The sequence below is a fragment of the Canis aureus genome, chromosome 21 (assembly GCF_053574225.1).
Source record: "Canis aureus isolate CA01 chromosome 21, VMU_Caureus_v.1.0, whole genome shotgun sequence".
Lineage (NCBI taxonomy): Eukaryota > Metazoa > Chordata > Mammalia > Carnivora > Canidae > Canis > Canis aureus.
In genome coordinates, this window is record NC_135631.1 from 21249541 (window position 1) to 21268170 (window position 18630).

At 33.6% G+C, this 18630-nt stretch overlaps 1 protein-coding gene across 16 annotated transcripts in view; it reads right to left on the minus strand.

Annotated features, from left to right (window-relative positions):
- The window catches only part of CCDC73 (coiled-coil domain containing 73), a 138136-nt gene that overhangs the window by 73535 nt on the left and 45971 nt on the right, over positions 1 to 18630 (minus strand). For 6 of the 16 annotated variants that reach the window (XM_077863484.1, XM_077863486.1, XM_077863485.1 and 3 more), the window contains 4 exons: positions 10934 to 11005; positions 6408 to 6479; positions 4504 to 4539; positions 3475 to 3549 (listed from right to left, as the gene is read on the minus strand). The exons of 2 other annotated variants lie outside the window; for them this stretch is intronic. In XM_077863484.1, the coding sequence (XP_077719610.1) occupies positions 3475 to 3549; positions 4504 to 4539; positions 6408 to 6479; positions 10934 to 11005 (255 nt within the window). Of the gene's footprint in view, positions 1 to 3474; positions 3550 to 4503; positions 4540 to 5945; positions 6079 to 6407; positions 6480 to 8984; positions 9042 to 10933; positions 11006 to 18630 lie in introns of those variants that run through there. 8 more of the 16 variants (XM_077863493.1, XM_077863491.1, XM_077863496.1 and 5 more) reach the window with 7 other exon arrangements.

Genomic DNA, 18630 nt, shown 5'->3' on the forward strand with positions numbered 1-18630 from the left:
AGAGAGAGAGAAATATTTCAAATAACAGTCTAATTTTACATCTCAAAGAACTAGGAAAAAAGAGAACTAACCCCAATGTCAGCAAAAGGGAATAATAAAAGTTAGAACAGAAATTAAGTAATAAATAGGAAAACAACAGGAAAAAAATCAACACAACTAAGTTATTGTTTGCAAGGATAAATGAACTCTACTAACCCTTAGCTAGATTAACAAAAAGAGAACAAATTCAAATCAATAAAATCAGAAATGGAAGGAGACATTACAATGGATGCCTCAGAAATAAAAAACAACTACACTCCAACATATCGGATAACCTGGAAAAAATGGATAAATTCTTAGAAACACACAATCTGTCAAAACTGAAGAAAGATGAAATAAAAAGCTTGACCATACTGATCACAAATAAGGAAACTGAATCAATAATTTAAAAACTCTCAAGAAAGAAAATCCCTGACCAGATAGCTTCATGGACAAATTCTACTAAACATTTGAAGAATTAAAATATCCCAGTCCTTCTTAAATTCTTCCAAAATGCAGAAGAAGAAGAAACACTCCCAAAGTCATTTTATGAGGCTGGCATCACTCTGATAACAAAGTCAGAAAAAGCCAACAGAAGAAAACTATAAGCCAATATCCCTGATGAACACAGTTGCAAAAATCTTCAATAAAATTCCAGCAAACCAAATTCAACGCATGTTAAAGGTTCATACACCATGACCAAGTGGGATTTAACCCTGGGATGCAAGGTGGTCTGGCATATGCAAACCAATCAATGTGATAGACTACATACAGAATTTTAAAAATTCACATGTTCATCTCAATAGATGTAGAAATGCATTTGACAAAATTTAACACCCATCCATGATAAAAACTCTCAACAAAATGAGTATACAAGGTAACTGACCTCAACACAATAAAGGCCATATATAAAAAGCCCACAGTAAACATCACCATCATTTCAGTAGAAGGCATGGATACTCATTCTTATCACTAATTTCAACACAGTGCTGAAAGTCCTAGCCAGAGAAATTAGACAAGAAAAAATAAATAAAAGGCTTCCAAATCAGCAAGAAGTACAATTTTCTGTTTGGAGATGACATGATCAGATATGTAGAAAATCCTAAACACTCAACAAAAACAGTGTTAGAACTAAAAAATGAATACAGTAAAGTTGTAGGATACAAAACCAACATATAAAAATCAGCCTTATGTCTATATACAAACTATCCAAAAAGGAAATTAAGAAAACAATCCCATTCACAACAAAAAATATATTTAGAAATAAATTTAACCAAAGAGATAAAATATTTGTACATTGAATATTATAAAACATTGATGAAGGAAATTTGAAAAGACAGGTAAGTGGAAAGATATCCTGTGCTCATGGATGGAAGGATTACTATTGTGAAAATGTCCATATTACTGAAAGTGATCCACCACTTCAATGTAATCTATGAAAATCAGAATGTTAATCTCTACAGAAATAGAAAAAAAATCCTAAAATTCATACAGAACCACAAAAGCCCCTAAAACCAGAAAATAATAGCCAAAGCAAACTTGAGCAAGATGAACAAAGCTAGAGGTATCATGCTTCCTGATTTCAAAATATATTTCAAAATTACAGTGACAAAAACAGTATGATACTAGTATAACAATAGACATACTGGTTAATGGATCAGAATAAAGAGACCAGAAATCCATGCAACTACAGCTAACTGATCTTTTTTTTTTTTTTTTTTTTTAAGATTTTATTTATTCATTCATGAGACACACACAGAGAGAGGCAGAGACATAGGCAGAGGGAGAAGCCGGCTCCTCATGGGGAGCCTGATGTGGGACTTTATCCTGAGACTCTGTGACCACATCCTGAGCTGAAGGCAGACACTTGACCACTAAGCCACCCAGGTATCCCAACAGCTAACTGATCTTTAACAAGGGTACCTAGAATATACAATGGGGAAAAGATAATCTTCAATAAATGGTGTTAGAAAAACTGGATATCCACATGCAGAAGGCAAATTAGATTCTCATCTCACACCTTATACAAAATCTCATACTATATACAAAAATCAACTCAAAATGGGTTAAAGACATAAAACATAAGGCCTGAAACCATAAAACTACCAGAAGAAAAAACACAGGGAAAAAGCTTCTTGATGTATAGGCAGTGATTTTTTGGATATGACACCAAAAAGCACAGGCAATGAAAGTAAAAATAGTCTACTAGAACTACATAAAACTAAAAATCTTCTGCAAACAAAATAATCAACAGAGTGAAAAGGCAATCTATAGAATGGGAGAAACATTTGCAAACCATGTATCTGATTGGGGTTAATATCCAAAATAAAAAAAAATCCAAAATGTATCAGAAGCTCGTACATTCCTAGCAACAAAACAAAACCAATATAAACATTGGACTGAAGACCTGGATAGACTTTTCTAGAAAGAAGACATACAAATGGCCAACAGGTATATGAAAAGAAGCTCAACATCACTAATTATCAGGGAAATGCAAATCGAACCCAAAGAGGTATCTCCTTACACCTATTAGAATGGCAATGACCAAAAAGACCAGAGATAACAAAATTGGTAAGGATATGAAGAAAAAGGAACCTTCTTACTACCTTAATCAACTAACGAAAGTTTATCATATGCTTAAACAAATTGACACTATGATGTGAGTTACCTAATTAAGGATCCATCAGGATCCTTCCATTAAAAATATATTTTGGCCTTTGTAATCAATGTTATCTATAGATAGTTCAAAATGATGTATTTTCTCCCCTAACAATCTTTATTTTACTTTGTATCTCATTTTATTGCTTGTCTTCTCCCCCTCTACCTTTGAATGGAAGCTCCATAAAAGTAAAGACTTTCGTCCTTTTTATTCATTGCTGTATCTCCAGAGCTTAGAACAGTGCTTGGCATATTATAGACCTTCAAAAAATATACTTATTAAACAATACTTGTTGTATACCTCTGTATTCTATATGAGACTGTGAACAACTTAAAGGCAAATGTGATGATTTTATCATTTCTGTATTTGCAGTTCTTAGCAAATAATCATGACTTGCTTAATGCTATTTTAACTTTTTTAAGGACCACAGTTAATCAGTTATAATATATACGCCTGACTTGGTTTTTTCATCTATAAAGTGTTAAAAATAACATATTTAATTATACTACAGTAAGAAATAATGAAGCTAATTTTAATATTTCTTTTTAAAATAAAAGATGAGGAAAAATCCTACTAATTTGAAACTCAAGGCTAATTTTAATATTTCTTTTTAAAATAAAAGATGAGGAAAAATCCTACTAATTTGAAACTCAAGGCTTTCAGGGAAGAACTCCTAAATTGTATACTATATGAATTTTTCTCAGCTTTGTTTTGCTAACCCACATATTTATTGGACATTTTACTAATACAATGTTAAAATATCAAATTATTTTTAAAGCAGTACTAAGTCGTTTTACCTGTAATGCTTTTAATGTTTCCTTCAATCCTTCTATTTCTTTTTCTTTTATTTCTGTAGCAAGTTGATATTTTCCCTTTAGGTAAAAAAAAAAAACAAAAAAAACCTATATTTCAGTACTTTCCAGTGTAAATGGGGAAAATAGAAAAGTTCAAGAACCAAAACCTCTGCTTTAAAACTAACACTTCACAGCTTCAAACTTGGATCTGCACCACAGTTGACATCCCTAATGACTTCAAAATACCATGAACTTACAATAAGATAAGATTACCAATATCATGGAATAAAAGATTATAGCAAATCACTTTATCAGTATTAAACAAATATTTATAACAAATATTTATGGAGGCCTCGGTGCATGATAATAATTTTATTAGAAGAGCATTCCACAGAATTTATGGACACTATATAATTATTTAATTCATAGAGCTAGAATAAATATATTCTAATTAGTTACAAGTATATTTGTCTTATAAAGATATGGAAGAATTTTTTTAAAGGCCTTTATAAACAGTATGATTACTGATATAATAAAACATGTATTAACTATTAAATAATGAGAGAAAATAGTTAATTCCAGGTGAATTTCTAGTTCAGAGTTGTATCTTCTTTTCCCATTGGTCTGCATCCAGATGCAAATCATTTTAATGTTTTTTTAAACATGTAATTACATTTAAAAAGCATTAAAAATACACTTACTAGAAACATTGCAGTAAAATAGAAAGAGCATTAATTTGGAGGCTGAAGAGATCTAAGTTCTAGTCCCAACTTTGCCACTTCAGAATAAGGGCTTTAGCAAGTCATTTAATCTTGCTATGCTTCACTATTATCAACCATAAAATGACAGAGGTAACATGATTTCCTTGGGTCTTTACAATATCTAAGGTTTTAAGCAATTAACAGTCTCCATTTACCTATTGCTAATACTCCTTTTCATTGTGGTGAACAGCTGATCATTAAATGTACTTAACTAAAAAAAAAAAAAAATGTACTTAACTATGCTTTAAATTATTAAAAAATTAATAAATACCTTTTCTTCTTCCAAGGCACACATCTTCATTTGCAACTGATAAACAATTTTAAAAATTAAAATACTGGTAAGGAAATTGTTAACAGTGATTTACACTGGTCAATGAGACTATAAAAAGATTTTACATATCTATACTGTTTGAACTTAATACAATATGAACGTGCTGCCTTTACACTGAGAAAATAAAAAATAATAAAAGACATAAAAGGAGGCAAAAAGCCAGTCACCAAAAAAATGAACAATTTAATCACATGATTAGGGATGCCATCATCCTTGAAATTTTAATTTTTCCTTCCACAAGTTTGTTTTCTTAAACGTTTCAATAGTTTGCCATCTACTCTTAAATAATAACATGTAACATTTTCTGAAGGCACACTTTTTAAATTTTTTTAAAATTTTACTTTGAAGACACAAAATAAATAAATTTATTTTATGAAATCTGTATCATTTGTATTAGCATTGGCAGTATTTTCTGAAATTTTTTAAAAGATGCATGTAGCTGTCTAATAAATAAATAGTGATATTTTAAAACAGAGTAACTAGGGTCAACATGCCAAAGAAAAATAAGTATTTCAAGCAACACAGGATACTAGGCAAAACTGACAAGAAATAAAATTTTTCTTTGGAACTTCTCCATCTCATTTTCCACATCCCTCACTTACATTCAAGAATCAAGAAGAGGAGAAGGGTGGGCAGGCAAGGGGAGGAAAGGAAATAAACAAAAACAAGGAGAAAAAAAGAGCCCAAGAGCACTTTCTCCACTACCCTTCAGATACCCAGACATTGTTATTTTGCCTAAAGTCCCTTGTGATAAGAGAGACGTAAACTTCCCCTCTCCTAGAAAATACTATATGGTATATTTGACTTCTGCTTCTTAAGTTTTCAATTAAAATTCCCATAACTTTGGTGAGGCCAATCTCAGACTAAAAAGAAGAAAAGTTCATCATTTGCTTCAACAACCCTATACTACAGTGTGCATTACAATAACCTCAACCAACTAGTAATTTATCTTATGTAGGTATATTTCTTTTTATGCATTTCACTTTCTAAACACACACACTCATGGGAAGACAAAAAAGAGGGAAGGAAAAAGAAAGAAAAAATGGTGATGCTGGAATGGCTATAAGAAAACAGTTGGGCAGCCCGAGTGGCTCAGAGGTTTAGGCCACCTCCGGCCCAGGGTGTGATCAAGTCCCACGTCAGGCTCCGTGTACCGAGCCTGCTTCTCCCTCTGCCTGTGCCTCTGCCTCTGTGTCTCTCACGATTAAATAAATAAAATCTTCAAAAAAAAGAAAGAAAAAAGTTGACAGTATTTATCACGAGCACATTTCTTACACTTAGATTTTCTAACGAGGGGCTGAAGAGAAATCTGAAGTTAGAAAGAAGAGCTATACAACTCAAAATAACTTTAGGAAGTTCTATTCATTTTTTAAATAACATACATATATGTTTTTCTCTGCTCTTAGTTGCTGATAGTTAATATTTATGGAGGCTTCAGTGCATGATGATCTCATCTCCTCATTCTTCACATCTCCCTCCTTGTATCTCAGCTTTTTATCAGTGTTCTAGTTCTGGCTTGGGTAAAGGAGGAAAGCAGAAAAGGTAAGAGCCTAAAATCCTCTCATCAAAGAGAGAGGGGAGAAGGGAGAGAAGGAACAAGAGCACAGACACATCACTGACCTAATTTATTTAGGAGAGATGAAAATACATCTCAAAAAAAACCTAGTTTTCCTAATTTCCCTCCTTAACTCCTCCTACTACATATCACTTGTGATTCAAAGAACTCTATCTCCTGCTTCCATTAATACTCTTTTGATTTTCAAAGTGATATGCCATAATATTCATATGGGGGCAGGGGGTGAGATATTTGAAACTGTAGTGTTCACCTATGCTTATAAAATTACCTGCTTTTTAAAAGCTGCCAAAGCTTCTTTATGTTGCTTTGCTAATGTTTCCTTTTGATTCTGAAGAGTTTCCTATTTTAAAAATTATGAAAAGTCAAAACATAAATTTGAGCAACTTCCAATTTTAACTTTTACTTAGGTTCACAATTTAAATAAAAGTTAAACATTTATTGCATATATTACTGTATGCTCTTAAATGCAACTTTAAAGTAATCCTACGATTTTTTTTTTTTACCTGTCAAAGAATCAGCATATAATAATCATGCTTTCAGTTGCATCTTCACATTAAAACACATTTCCTAAAGTTTTTAAACTCTAAACATGGCTCAGAGTGCCTGGGTAGCTCAGTTGAGTAAGCATCCAAGTCTTAATTTCGGCTCAGGTCGTGATCTCAGGGTCATGGGATCGAGCCCCACATGGGGCTCCATGCTCAGTGGTGAGTCTGCTTGAGATTCCGTCTCCCTCTCTCTCCTTACCTCTCTCCCCACCCTGCTCTCTCTCTCTCTCAAATAAATAAACCTTTAAAACACACACACACACACACACACACACACACCTCTAAACATGGTTGATCCCAAAGCTTTCAAGAAAATATATCATCAAAAGTTATTAAAATTAATAGTACACAAGAAGCCTATAGTCTTTTAGTATTCCCAAAGAAACCCATTTTATTATCTAAACACAAATGTTCACCTGAGGCACAATTCTTTAGATTCACTGAAGTAATTTTTTAATATCAAAATGACCACGGGGCATTTTTTAAAAATCCACATATGTGACTTTTTTTTCTTCTCTCCTTCCTTTTTTGATAAAAGTTGTGTTCTGTTCTTCAGATTCAAGAGGACTTCAAACTTTTTTTTCTATGTTTACTGAATAATTCTCACAATTAAAAAAATTAGATCTAAAAGTGGGAACCACTTTGAATGTTTCTGTTATTTGACTCCATGTTTCTAAATATGTGCTGATTTACCAACTTAAAAATTTTATCTGACTTCCTATTATGATAGTTGGGAGTTGGCTTTCTTGTACAACCATCATCTAACAATCTGAGTTACATAAAAATTGTGACTTAAATCAATCTTCAGCATTTATACTATTATGACTATACAATTTTTATTCAGTGTTCAGCCATATAATATACCATAATTACATTCTACCTAACACAGCTTTTTATTTTTTCTGAAGTTAGCAATTACTTTAAAAAAATTCTTGGGGCACCTGGCTGGCTCAGTCAGAAGAGCACGTGATTCTTGGTCTTAAGGATCTGAGTTTGAGCCCTGTGCTAAGCACAGAGATTACTAAAAAAGAAATTAAACTTAAAAAATATTTTATTTCCTACAGCTAACTAAAAAAAAATAATACTGCCAGTTCCTAGATCTGTACCAATGGTTCACATTCCCAAATGAAAAAAAAATTGAATGGAAAAAGTAAAGTGAGAAAATCCCAAAAATGCTTAGGAAATCAAAAAATGCCCAGGAAACCAGACAAGTTTAGAAAAGCTAGAAATGTTGGACAAAACCTTTCAGAGGTCTTTGTCCAGTTTTCTGTGAAAATAAATTAGACTCTAATCCACGCTTGCAAGCAAGGAAAGAATTTATTGAAGTCCTCCAGGATAGATTCTTTGAGGAGTACATTCTGATGTACATGGGACCTCTAGCTTTCTCCTCACTTTTTGTGAAACGCCTTAAGTCTGGAAATAGATGTAATATGCAACAAAAACTGGAATAGGAAATAGCCCCATTGCTAGATCTCCAAAGGCAGATGTTCAAAAAGCTTTAGAACAAAAGCAGAATAAACTGGAGGCCTTACAGATAAAACAACTTAATGCGCCCACCCCAGTCATCAAGCACTGAAGGAGTGAGCCTCTTGGTAAATACCTGTAGATATTTATCATAAACAGAAAAGGCACTGGGGAAAAACCTTTCCTGAACTAGCTAAAAAAGTGAAGGGAAAAAAAAACCAAGTGGGCAAATCAATGATAATGTTCTGAGGGCAAATCATGCACCCAACTTCCCATTTTATCCTCACACTTGCAAAGAGAAACTTCTCTAAATATTAAAAGGAACTTTGTAAATATTTTTACACCATATATCCTGCCATCATCACATAACCTCTTGCTCAGAGTCAATGAGCTACTCAGATAATGAATATCTCTAATAACCCAGAGATATTCCTCCACTGTTTCAGCCTCCAGTTGTTATCCTTGGATCCTCAAGTTAGATATTATTTTCTCCTTTATGACACGATACCCATTAACATAAGATAAAGGAATCTACTATGTAAACAGAACTGCAAAATTAAATTCTTCCCTGATTTTTTTTTCTTTTACATCCCTGAGGATTTTTCTATTATAATCATATCACAGCTAATTTAGATATTGACTTACTGTTACCTTTGTGTATAATCAAACCAAATAAAGATCTCTATGAAGTACATTCTTCGTGGACAAAATGTCTTACTGATATTAGCAGCAAACTTCTATCTAACTTTACATAAAATCTTTAAAACCAGAAGTTAAAAACTAAAGCCAGTAGTCTAAAAGCCTATAATAGAGAAAGGATGAAACACATTTTATACCAGTCTTTGAATACTGTTGTTTCCCAGTCAAGAAACCCAATGGGTGAAGATAAAGATCTGTTCAAGAGAAATAAATAAAATAAGCATGGCCCTAATTCTTTGTGGTACTGAGCCCAAATACTATTTTATCTTTAATGCTTTCTGACTCTACATATACTATATATATATATATATATATATACACGTTCTGCTTTCTATAGTGTCCCTTCAAATCAAGATGGTGTAACCTGTTTGTTTAGTCCTGGGAAAGTCAATTTACCTAGACAGCTATGCCTCAGGGGTTTAATGAGGAACCTTAAGGAACTTAAATTTCTCTGTAACTCTACTTTTATTCAATACATGGGCAAATTTTTGTTGTTCTAAAGATGAGGAGAGCTCTAAGACTGACTCCATTTAACTACTTACTGCTTTAGCACAAAAAGGACATGAAAATTCCAAATAAGTTAAAGAATTTTATAATTTTATCAGAATAAAATCCAACCTTTATCATTCATTAATTTAGCTTATGATTTGGATCTATTTCTAGACTCTATTATGTTTCAAGGAATACCTATCCACGTATGCTATACTAAGCTACCTTAATTACTATGGTTTATAATAATATATTTAAGAATCTAGTATAGCTATTTCATCCTGTTCTTTTTCAAAAATTTCCCAGACACTCTGATATGTTTATTTCCACATGAGCCTTATAATCAGTCTAGGAACAGCAAACACCATCTTGGGACTGGATTATATTAAACATACTGGTTAACTTAAGGATTTGGATAACTTTATACTGTTGACTCTCTCTATCCAAAAACAGATATAGCTTTACATTTTTAATTTGCTTGGAGTCTCTGCTTGTACTTGGCGTTTATCTGGTTTTTCCTTGTGCAGAGAGATTTGAGATCTCTGCCTCATAAAATCCTGCTCTAGTTTAACTCCCATATTCTACACAACCTTATGGGCCTGTCTGGTCTCAAAATTCCCATCATTTCTAGTTTGAGCTATTCACTGTCACGTGAATTCTGACATGTTACCTCCAAGTTCCCGTTTAAATACTGCCAAATAGTGAAGGGGGGGGTAATAATTAAGATCTCAATTTTTAGCTATTAAGATACTTTGGTGGAAAGGCATGTGAAGCACTATCAAAAAATGCTTCCATATAAATAAGGCTAGAGAGACTCAGATCTGATGATACTGGTGGTTATGTCTTTGTTTTTGTTTTTTTTTTTAAGTGGGCTCCACACCCAACATGGGGCTTGAACTCATGACACCAGGATCAAGAGTCACAGGTTTACTGACAAAGCCAACCAGATGTCCCTCTGCTACTGAGTTTTTTTTAAATATTTGGTTATGGTATATAATAACAGCCTGGGAAAATAAAGAGGTTTTACTTCTTAAAAGATATTCTGACTCCATTATAACACATATTGTGTTTCTAAAGTATTAAATAGATCATAGTAGTCTGCAGCACTATTATCAAAAAGCCTGAAAAAAATTTTTCATTCTCAAGGTTCTGGAGGTTCAAATGTTATTAAAAACAGTTTTAGTCAGAATTCTCTTAATACTTTGTTTAAAATAATATACAATCCCCAAATATGTTTAGGAAATTTAAATTAAATTGAATTAAAAATTCAAATTTCAATTAAGTTAGAATACTTCTTTAAATAGATGCTAAAAAGTCTAACCTGAAATAAAAATTAAAATACACATCTTTTGAAGTGCCTGAGTGGCTCAGTACATTAAGCATCCGACTTTGATTTTGGCTCAGGTCATAATATCAGAGTGGTGAGACAAGCCACACATCAGCTCCATGCTCAGCAAGGTCCGCTTGAGTTTCTCTTCCCTCTACCCCTCCCCCACCACTCAGTGTGCTTTCCCATGCGCTCGCTCTCTTGCGCGCGCGCGCTCTCTCTCTCTCTCTCTCTCTCTCTCTCGTAAATAAATCTTTTTAAACAACTCACCTTTTGCCATTTAAGTTCTTGGATCTCCATAATAATTTTACCAATCTGCTCTTCATATTGAGTTTCTGCTTCCTAAATCAAAAAGAAAAATGCTAGGAAAATCAGGATTTTAAAACTTTCCACTATATGTGCTGCCGAAGCGAGCAGATTTTGAAACTTTCCATTTTGGCTCTTTCTAGAGAGATTAAAAAAGCATTCCCTCATGCTTACAACAAGAAAAAATCTGAACAAAATGCAAATTAAATAGACAAACCCATCGGAGAACTGAAATCAGATCATTCAAGTAATCCAAACTCTGGATAACTCTCTCCTGCAAGGAGAAGAGAACCACAGGATTTGCTTACCTGGTACATAAACCACTGAGTGCTGATGAAAAAACTCAGCTGGAAGTTCTTAAACAATTGCTAAACGCAGAACGTGGACTAGTATAAGAATATGAATTCCCAGGGGCAGCAGAAATAAGGAGGCTTTATACTTTTTACCAGGTTTTTCTTCCAGATGTCCATCGGGTGCTTACAAGGAAGGATAAGAAGAATTCAGCAATCTGAGCTTTCCCCTGCGGGACTGGCTGGGGAAAAGAAGAGCAGTCACAACCCATCTTTTCTATTTCCCTTACAGCTCAAGAATCTTACTCTGTAAGGGAAAGGGCAACAAAAAACCGTATTTAAGAACACTAGTGGAAACCCTCTACAGCTGGGAAAGGGGACCACGAGTCACCACTGAAAACTCTACCAAGACAGACTGGTCTTCCTTAACTCCCCTAAGTTATTGAATAAGGGCCTCATCAATAGGGGAAGGAGCAATAAAAACTACAGCATGAGAGCTCCTGTGGAAAGCCACTGCACTGGAAGCAAGCTAGGAAATAACAGCTCTACCACTGGGGAAGAAGCAGAAAAACAGCAGGAATACAGTAGGCCTAGCATTAAAAACAAAAGAGGGATTAGAACTCTTGTGAAGACCTCACCCTGAGACAATTTCATGTAAGTACTGAAATTTAACAATGTCAGAGAATGCCCTTATTCCCTCCACCTGCAGCCACCACCTGACAAATTAGTATTGAATAAAAAGAATAGGGAGATCAGCTGGGAGGGCTGCAAAGACTCTCAGAGATAGCACAAACGGAAGACTCACAGTCAAGGAACAAGGTCCAAAGCCACACAGGAAGCAGTTATTTAGAAAAATCCTCTGATTTTGTTTAAAATCATGTAACACTCCTGAATCAGCCTATACCATAAATACAAGGTATCACTAGGGAAATCTGAACCTTCTGTTGAAAAATTTAACAGGTAGACTTGAAAAGACCCTGTAGTGTTAAAGGTATGCCCCAACATGCATAAAAAGAGCCCATCTGCAAAGCTGGGAGTTGTTTTAGTTTCTTTTGGCTCCGGGTATTTAAGGAAATTTCTGACAAAGTACTAAGCTAATCATTAAGTTAAGAACACAATGACTTCAGTGGCCACACATGACAGAAACAGCAGACTTCACAAATTTAGGAAAAGTCACTAAACAATGACAACAAGCAGCAACCCTAAAAAGGAAAAATATCTGATTTCCAGAGTTGCCACATATTCAAAATGTCCATGTCCAGTTCCCAACAAAAAACACAAAGCATACAAAGAAACAAAGTGTGATCCTTCCACAAGCAAAAAAATTAAAAAGAACTGTCTCTGACCAAGTGCAGACAATGGGCTTACTAGACAAAAACTTTACATAAACAATTAAATATGCTCTAAGAACTAAAAGAAATCATGTACAAAGATACCACAGCCATTAAAAAGTCAATAAGAGAATGCTACAAACAAGTTTATGCTCATAAATTTGACCACTTACAGAAATGGACCAATTCTTCAAAACTACAAACTACCAAAGCTCACTGGAGGTAATATACACAATCTAAATAGCCCTATGGCCACTGGTTTAAAAAGCTCCCCAAAAATAAATGTCCAGGCCCAAATGGTTTCATCTCTAGGGAATTCTACCAAACATATAGAGAATTAACATAACTTTTACACTCTCTTCCAGATAAGTAAAAGAAGGAGGAACACATCCCAACTCATTTTATAAGACCTGTTTACTGTGACACCAAAATTAGACAAAGACAGTACAAAAAAAGGAAACTAAGACCAATACCCCTCACAAGTTTTGATGTAAAAATCCTCAACAACATAGTAGCTAATAGAATCCAATAACATATGAAACGTTCTACATCTTGACCAACTAGAATTTATTCCAGATATACAAGGCTGATTCAATGTCAATAAGTTGATGTATCTCAACATATCGATATGCTAAAGAAGAAAAATCACATGACCATATTAATTGATACAGAAAAAGCAACTGACAAAACCCAACACTCTTTCATGATAAAAACTCTCAGCCATTTTGGAATAAAGAGAAATATCTCAATTTGATAAAGAACATTCATAAAAACACTATACTTAAACACCATATTTGGAGATAAAAGCCTGGATGGATAGATGGATGGATGAACAGACAGAAAAGGAAAGAGGAAAAGTAAAGAGAAAGACAAGGGGGGAAAAAAAAGAAGGAAGGAAACAAATCAGAAGAAAATTGTCTCTATTTGTACATGACATGATTGTTTACATAGAAAACCCCAAGGAATCTATAAAAAATTTCCCAAACCTAATAATTGAGTTCAGCAAAGTTTCAGGATACAAGATCAACACTCAAAATAATCATGTTTCTATATACTAACAATAAAAATGCAGAAAACAAAATTTAAAACACAACATAATTTATAATCACTCCAGAGAAAATGAAATACACAGGTATACACTTAATAGACATGGATCTGTATGCTGAGTGATAGACATGGATCTGTATGCTGAGTGATAGAAGCCTTACCTAAAAGAGTACATACTGCATGATTCCATTTATATGAAATGTTAGAAAAAAACTAATTGACAATGGGAAAAAAATCAAAGAGTGGTTGCCTCTTGGGGAGGGAGTAGGAGTAGAACTGGCCTGGATAGACAGAAACATTTTATATCTTGATAAGGCTTTATATCTTATGGATCTATGATTCTCATCAAATGTACAGCTAAGATTTGTACCTTTTACTGTATATTAATTTAAGAAATAAAAAGCTGTAAACAAATGTTGAACTCTACTTAATGATTTGCAGTCTTAAGTACTCAGAAGGAAGTACACCAATGCCTGAAATTTACTCTGAAATGACCAAAAATGAAGCTGAAAGAGGGATAAATCTATGGATATGTGATAAAGCAAGTACAGGAATATGTTAATGGTGCATGAGTGTTCACTGTCAAATTCTTTCAGTTTTGCTGTATGTTTGACAATTTTCACAATGAAATGTTTTGAAGAGATCAAAAAGTGAATGTTAACAGATAAAATACATGTTTTTGTTCTGAAATATTTTCTTTATGCCTCTCTTACATGTTCTTTGACTTATACACAAATACGTAGTCAAAGATAGGTTTTCATGAAAGTTGTCTCATTTAAAATGCTTTCAGCAGCAAGCAGCAACAACTAACCCCAACTCACAATGGTTTATGGGATTTATCTCACATGATAATGACTTCTAACATTGATTTTCAGTGGCTCAACAGTATCATCAAGGACTATGGTTTTGCCCATCTTTTCATTTTCCCATTATCTAAGTTATTTTCTTTAGGCTTCTCATCACTTGGCTGCCTAAATTGCAGGCATTATGGTCAGGAAGGGCAATACACTGTGGTAAAAAAAAAAGTATAATCTCTTAATAAAAGAATAACAAAACTTTTTCCAGAAGCTTCCCAACACATGTAATCTCTCATTGGCCATAACCAGGCCACATACCCACTCCTAAGTCAGTCATTGGCAAGGGGAATACACTGGACCTTTATGTGTAGTTAAGATCAGTAAGGATCTACCTGAATCACATTGGTGAGAAGTGGATCCTAGGCACAGTCAGGGTTCTTCTAATATGGAATAAGGAAGAGAATGTATACCAACAGGGTATGCTATGCAATTAACAAAGTGAGGAGAAAATATAAGCTCTTCCAAAATACGTAACTATGGTCAAAACATACTAAAAAGGAAAATAAAAATATACACATTTGCTTGGAAAAGGGGTACATATTACACACATATCTTCCCAAAGCAGTTGGATTGAAAATGTGCAAGACACTGCTTTCTTCACGTGGGCCCGGTTATACACTTCTCTTTTAAATGGGTTCTGAGATCTTACTGTGATTTAGAAACTCTTCTAAGTACTTTTCCTGTATTGATTAACTTAATCCTAGGTGTAATTTTTTGAGGTAAGTACTTTTATTATCACTATTCTACAGATGAGGAAAACTAAGTTAGCAAGAGAATAAGTAACTTGCCTAAACTCACATAGCAACTAAACAGCAGAGCTAATATTTGAACCTAGATGATCTGTCTCTAGAGTCTCTTAAACACATTATTTCATTATCTTTAGGAGATTGTGGGTGCTGTAGGACAGTATGGATTGCTATGATACACTCCTTTCCTTCAAAACCCTCAGAATTGGGGATCCCTGGGTGGCGCAGCGGTTTGGCGCCTGCCTTTGGCCCAGGGCGCAATCCTGGAGACCCGGGATCGAATCCCACGTCAGGCTCCCGGTGCATGGAGCCTGCTTCTCCCTCTGCCTATGTCTCTGCCTCTCTCTCTCTCTGTGTGACTATCATAAATAAATAAAAATTAAAAAAAAAAAACCCTCAGAATTAAAAAAAAAAACTCAGAATTTAATCTTCATATCCCACAAAAGATAGAAAGACATTCAAAATTATATTACCTATTTTAAGTATACAAGTACATTCTGAATATTTGGTACATTTCAAAATAACAAGTAGAAATATTTCTTGAATAGAAAAACAAATTAAGAATTGCTACAAATTTTCTTAGAATATTTTTCTATTTCAGAAACCTTTGTAATAGACTAAGTTGAAAAATGTGAAAACAGTTTAAATACTAATTAGAAAAGAGGTTTTTAAAAATACAAACTTTTAGGCTATTTCATGTATATTACTGATATTTATCTTGAATACTTTGTAGCTAATCAAACTAAGAAACTATCTGAAAGAATGATTAGTATTTTATTAGACAACACGAGAAATTGAATTGGGCAATTTCGTAGGAGGTGGATTTGAGTTTGAAAAGGAGAATAAAAGTACCCAGTTACAGTTTTGGCTGCTTGGACATGTGCCTGCTATATGTACTATGTCCCTAAATCTGTTCAGGGTCAAGAATTGAAGAAGCCTGACCAATACACAGCACATCTTGTAAAACTACAGCCTGAAGCAAGCACTTTAAAAAAAGCATGACACTTTCTAAAGGTTATAAAGAGTAAATAAACCATCAAATTACTCTTCTTTTATTGTTTTTATAAAAACACTTAAATCCTTGTAGTCCTAAGGCAGATAATAAAAAATGAACACTTCTAAGGTTCTATATTCTTGGATACTTTATTGAAGTTACAGATGGGATTTTCTTACCAAATTTAATATATTTTTCTCATTGACAGTAAGGATTTGTATTAATAACTTATGAAAGCTGCTTGAAGAACTAATGAAAGATAGAAATGAAAAGTTCCAATAGAAAAATAGTAATGTTTAATATAAAAGCATGAAGTTAAATTAAAATCCTAATAGTAAAGATATGTTATAATGTTACCTTTCAGCATTGCAGATAACACCCATTTTATCAGTTTTCCGTGTGGTATAGAGACATATATTCTACAAATCATTATAATTATAAAGGGGTATAATTCTACTCATAGCATAACTAATTTTATAGGGCACTGAAATGAGGCTTAATGTTATTTACCACATATTTCCTTCACAATTTCCTTAGCAAATCATTGCTATTTTAGAATGCTCAAATTTCCTGGCTTTTATATATTGCTAATTTAAAGTTCTAAAATTTCCTGCTCTTCACATAGTTAATAAATTAATGCATTTTTTCTGAACTCCTATACTACTTTTCTTCATAATTTTATCATACATAATATATATATATGTAAGAATATAGTAATTAATTTATATAGTATTAGGTGATGACTGATTTTCAAATTCTCTTAGGGTAAGACTGAGTAGTGGTTTTTCAAAGGTTATCAAATGAATACATATTTTAAGAGTGAAAGTTTTGTGGTAGAGCTCTTTTATCCTCACTGTATAGATGATTTGGCTGAGAAATATTGTTTGCTTAAAAACTTTCAACCCACTTCCTATTTTTAGAATCTAATAGATTTCTTATTAAAGTCTGGATTTCTATTTTCTCTTCAGTAACTGGAAGAACTGATAATACAGAACTCACTGTTCTAAATGGCAACAAGTTTTTGAAGCTGACTGGCAAATGTAAGTTGAACTGAAGACAAAGGCTCTCCAGTTCAACACAATTCCTAACCTATTCATATCACATGCCAACTTACCTGAATCCTGAAGGAAATTGAATTTGTGACCCCTCTGCCATTGGTTCATCCCTACTAATCAGTTATTATATAATCTGATAAGGGAATCACCAGAAATGTTGTCTAACTTCTAAAAAACATATATTATGGATTCAATATAAATTTATCTGTTGACTCAGATTGTTTATTCAAAGATCATTAATTTTAAACAAATGTCTTTAAAATATCATCACCAATTTAGGTCCATACAGAAAAAAATGAGTTACTTTGTTTATTACAGCATAGTTAAGTACATTAAATCTGTAGTTCAGTGGAATTAAGAAAGTTTCTTTGACTTTATTTTATTGTCTATTGTGTTTTGCTTCTTTAAAAAAACTTTACTATCTAACCCTTTATATTATGGCCAAATTTTATGTTGACCGCATTAGTCAGTCCAGTGGAAGAGCTTTAGACAAGGATTAGAGACATCAGAGTACTAGTCTCTTAAAAGCTCTGGGCTTTAGGCTGGACTACAAACTATCTCAGCACTTATACCCCTAAAATTCTACAATTTCATGATCCTGAAAAAAATACTGATCATTAAGAATACAACTCTGGGGGATCCCTGGGTGGCACAGCGGTTTGGTGCCTGCCTTTGGCCCAGGGCACGATCCTGAACACCCGGGATCGAATCCCGCGTCGGGCTCTCTGCATGGAGCCTGCTTCTCCCTCTGCCTGTGTCTCTGCCTCTCTCTCTCTCTCTCTCTCTGTGACTATGATGAATAAATAAATAAAATCTTTAAAAAAAAAAAAAAAAGAATACAACTCTGGGGTACCTGCATAGCTCAGTCTGTTAAGCATCTGACTTCAGCTCAGGTCATGATCTCAGGGTTGTGAGATCAAGCCCTCTGTTGTGCTCCATGCTCCACACAGAGTCTGCTTGGGATTCTCTCTTCCTCTTCCACTGCCCCTTCCACTCCTGCTCTCTCTAGTGTCTCTAAAATAAATTAATTAATTAAAAAAAACCTTAATTCTTCTCTCACTATTCCAAAAAATAGGAGGGAAAACTTCTAAATTCATGATACAAAGTCAGCATTACCCTGATACCAAAACTAGACAAAGACACTACAAAAAAAGAAAACTAGAAGCCAGTATCTCTGATGAATATAGATAAAAAAAATCCTCAACAACATAATACAAATCAAATCCAACAACACATTTAAAAAATCATTCACCATGATCAAGTAGAATTTATTCCAGAGATGCAAGGGTGGTTCAATACTCACAAAACAATCAATGCAATACAACACATTAACAAGAGAAA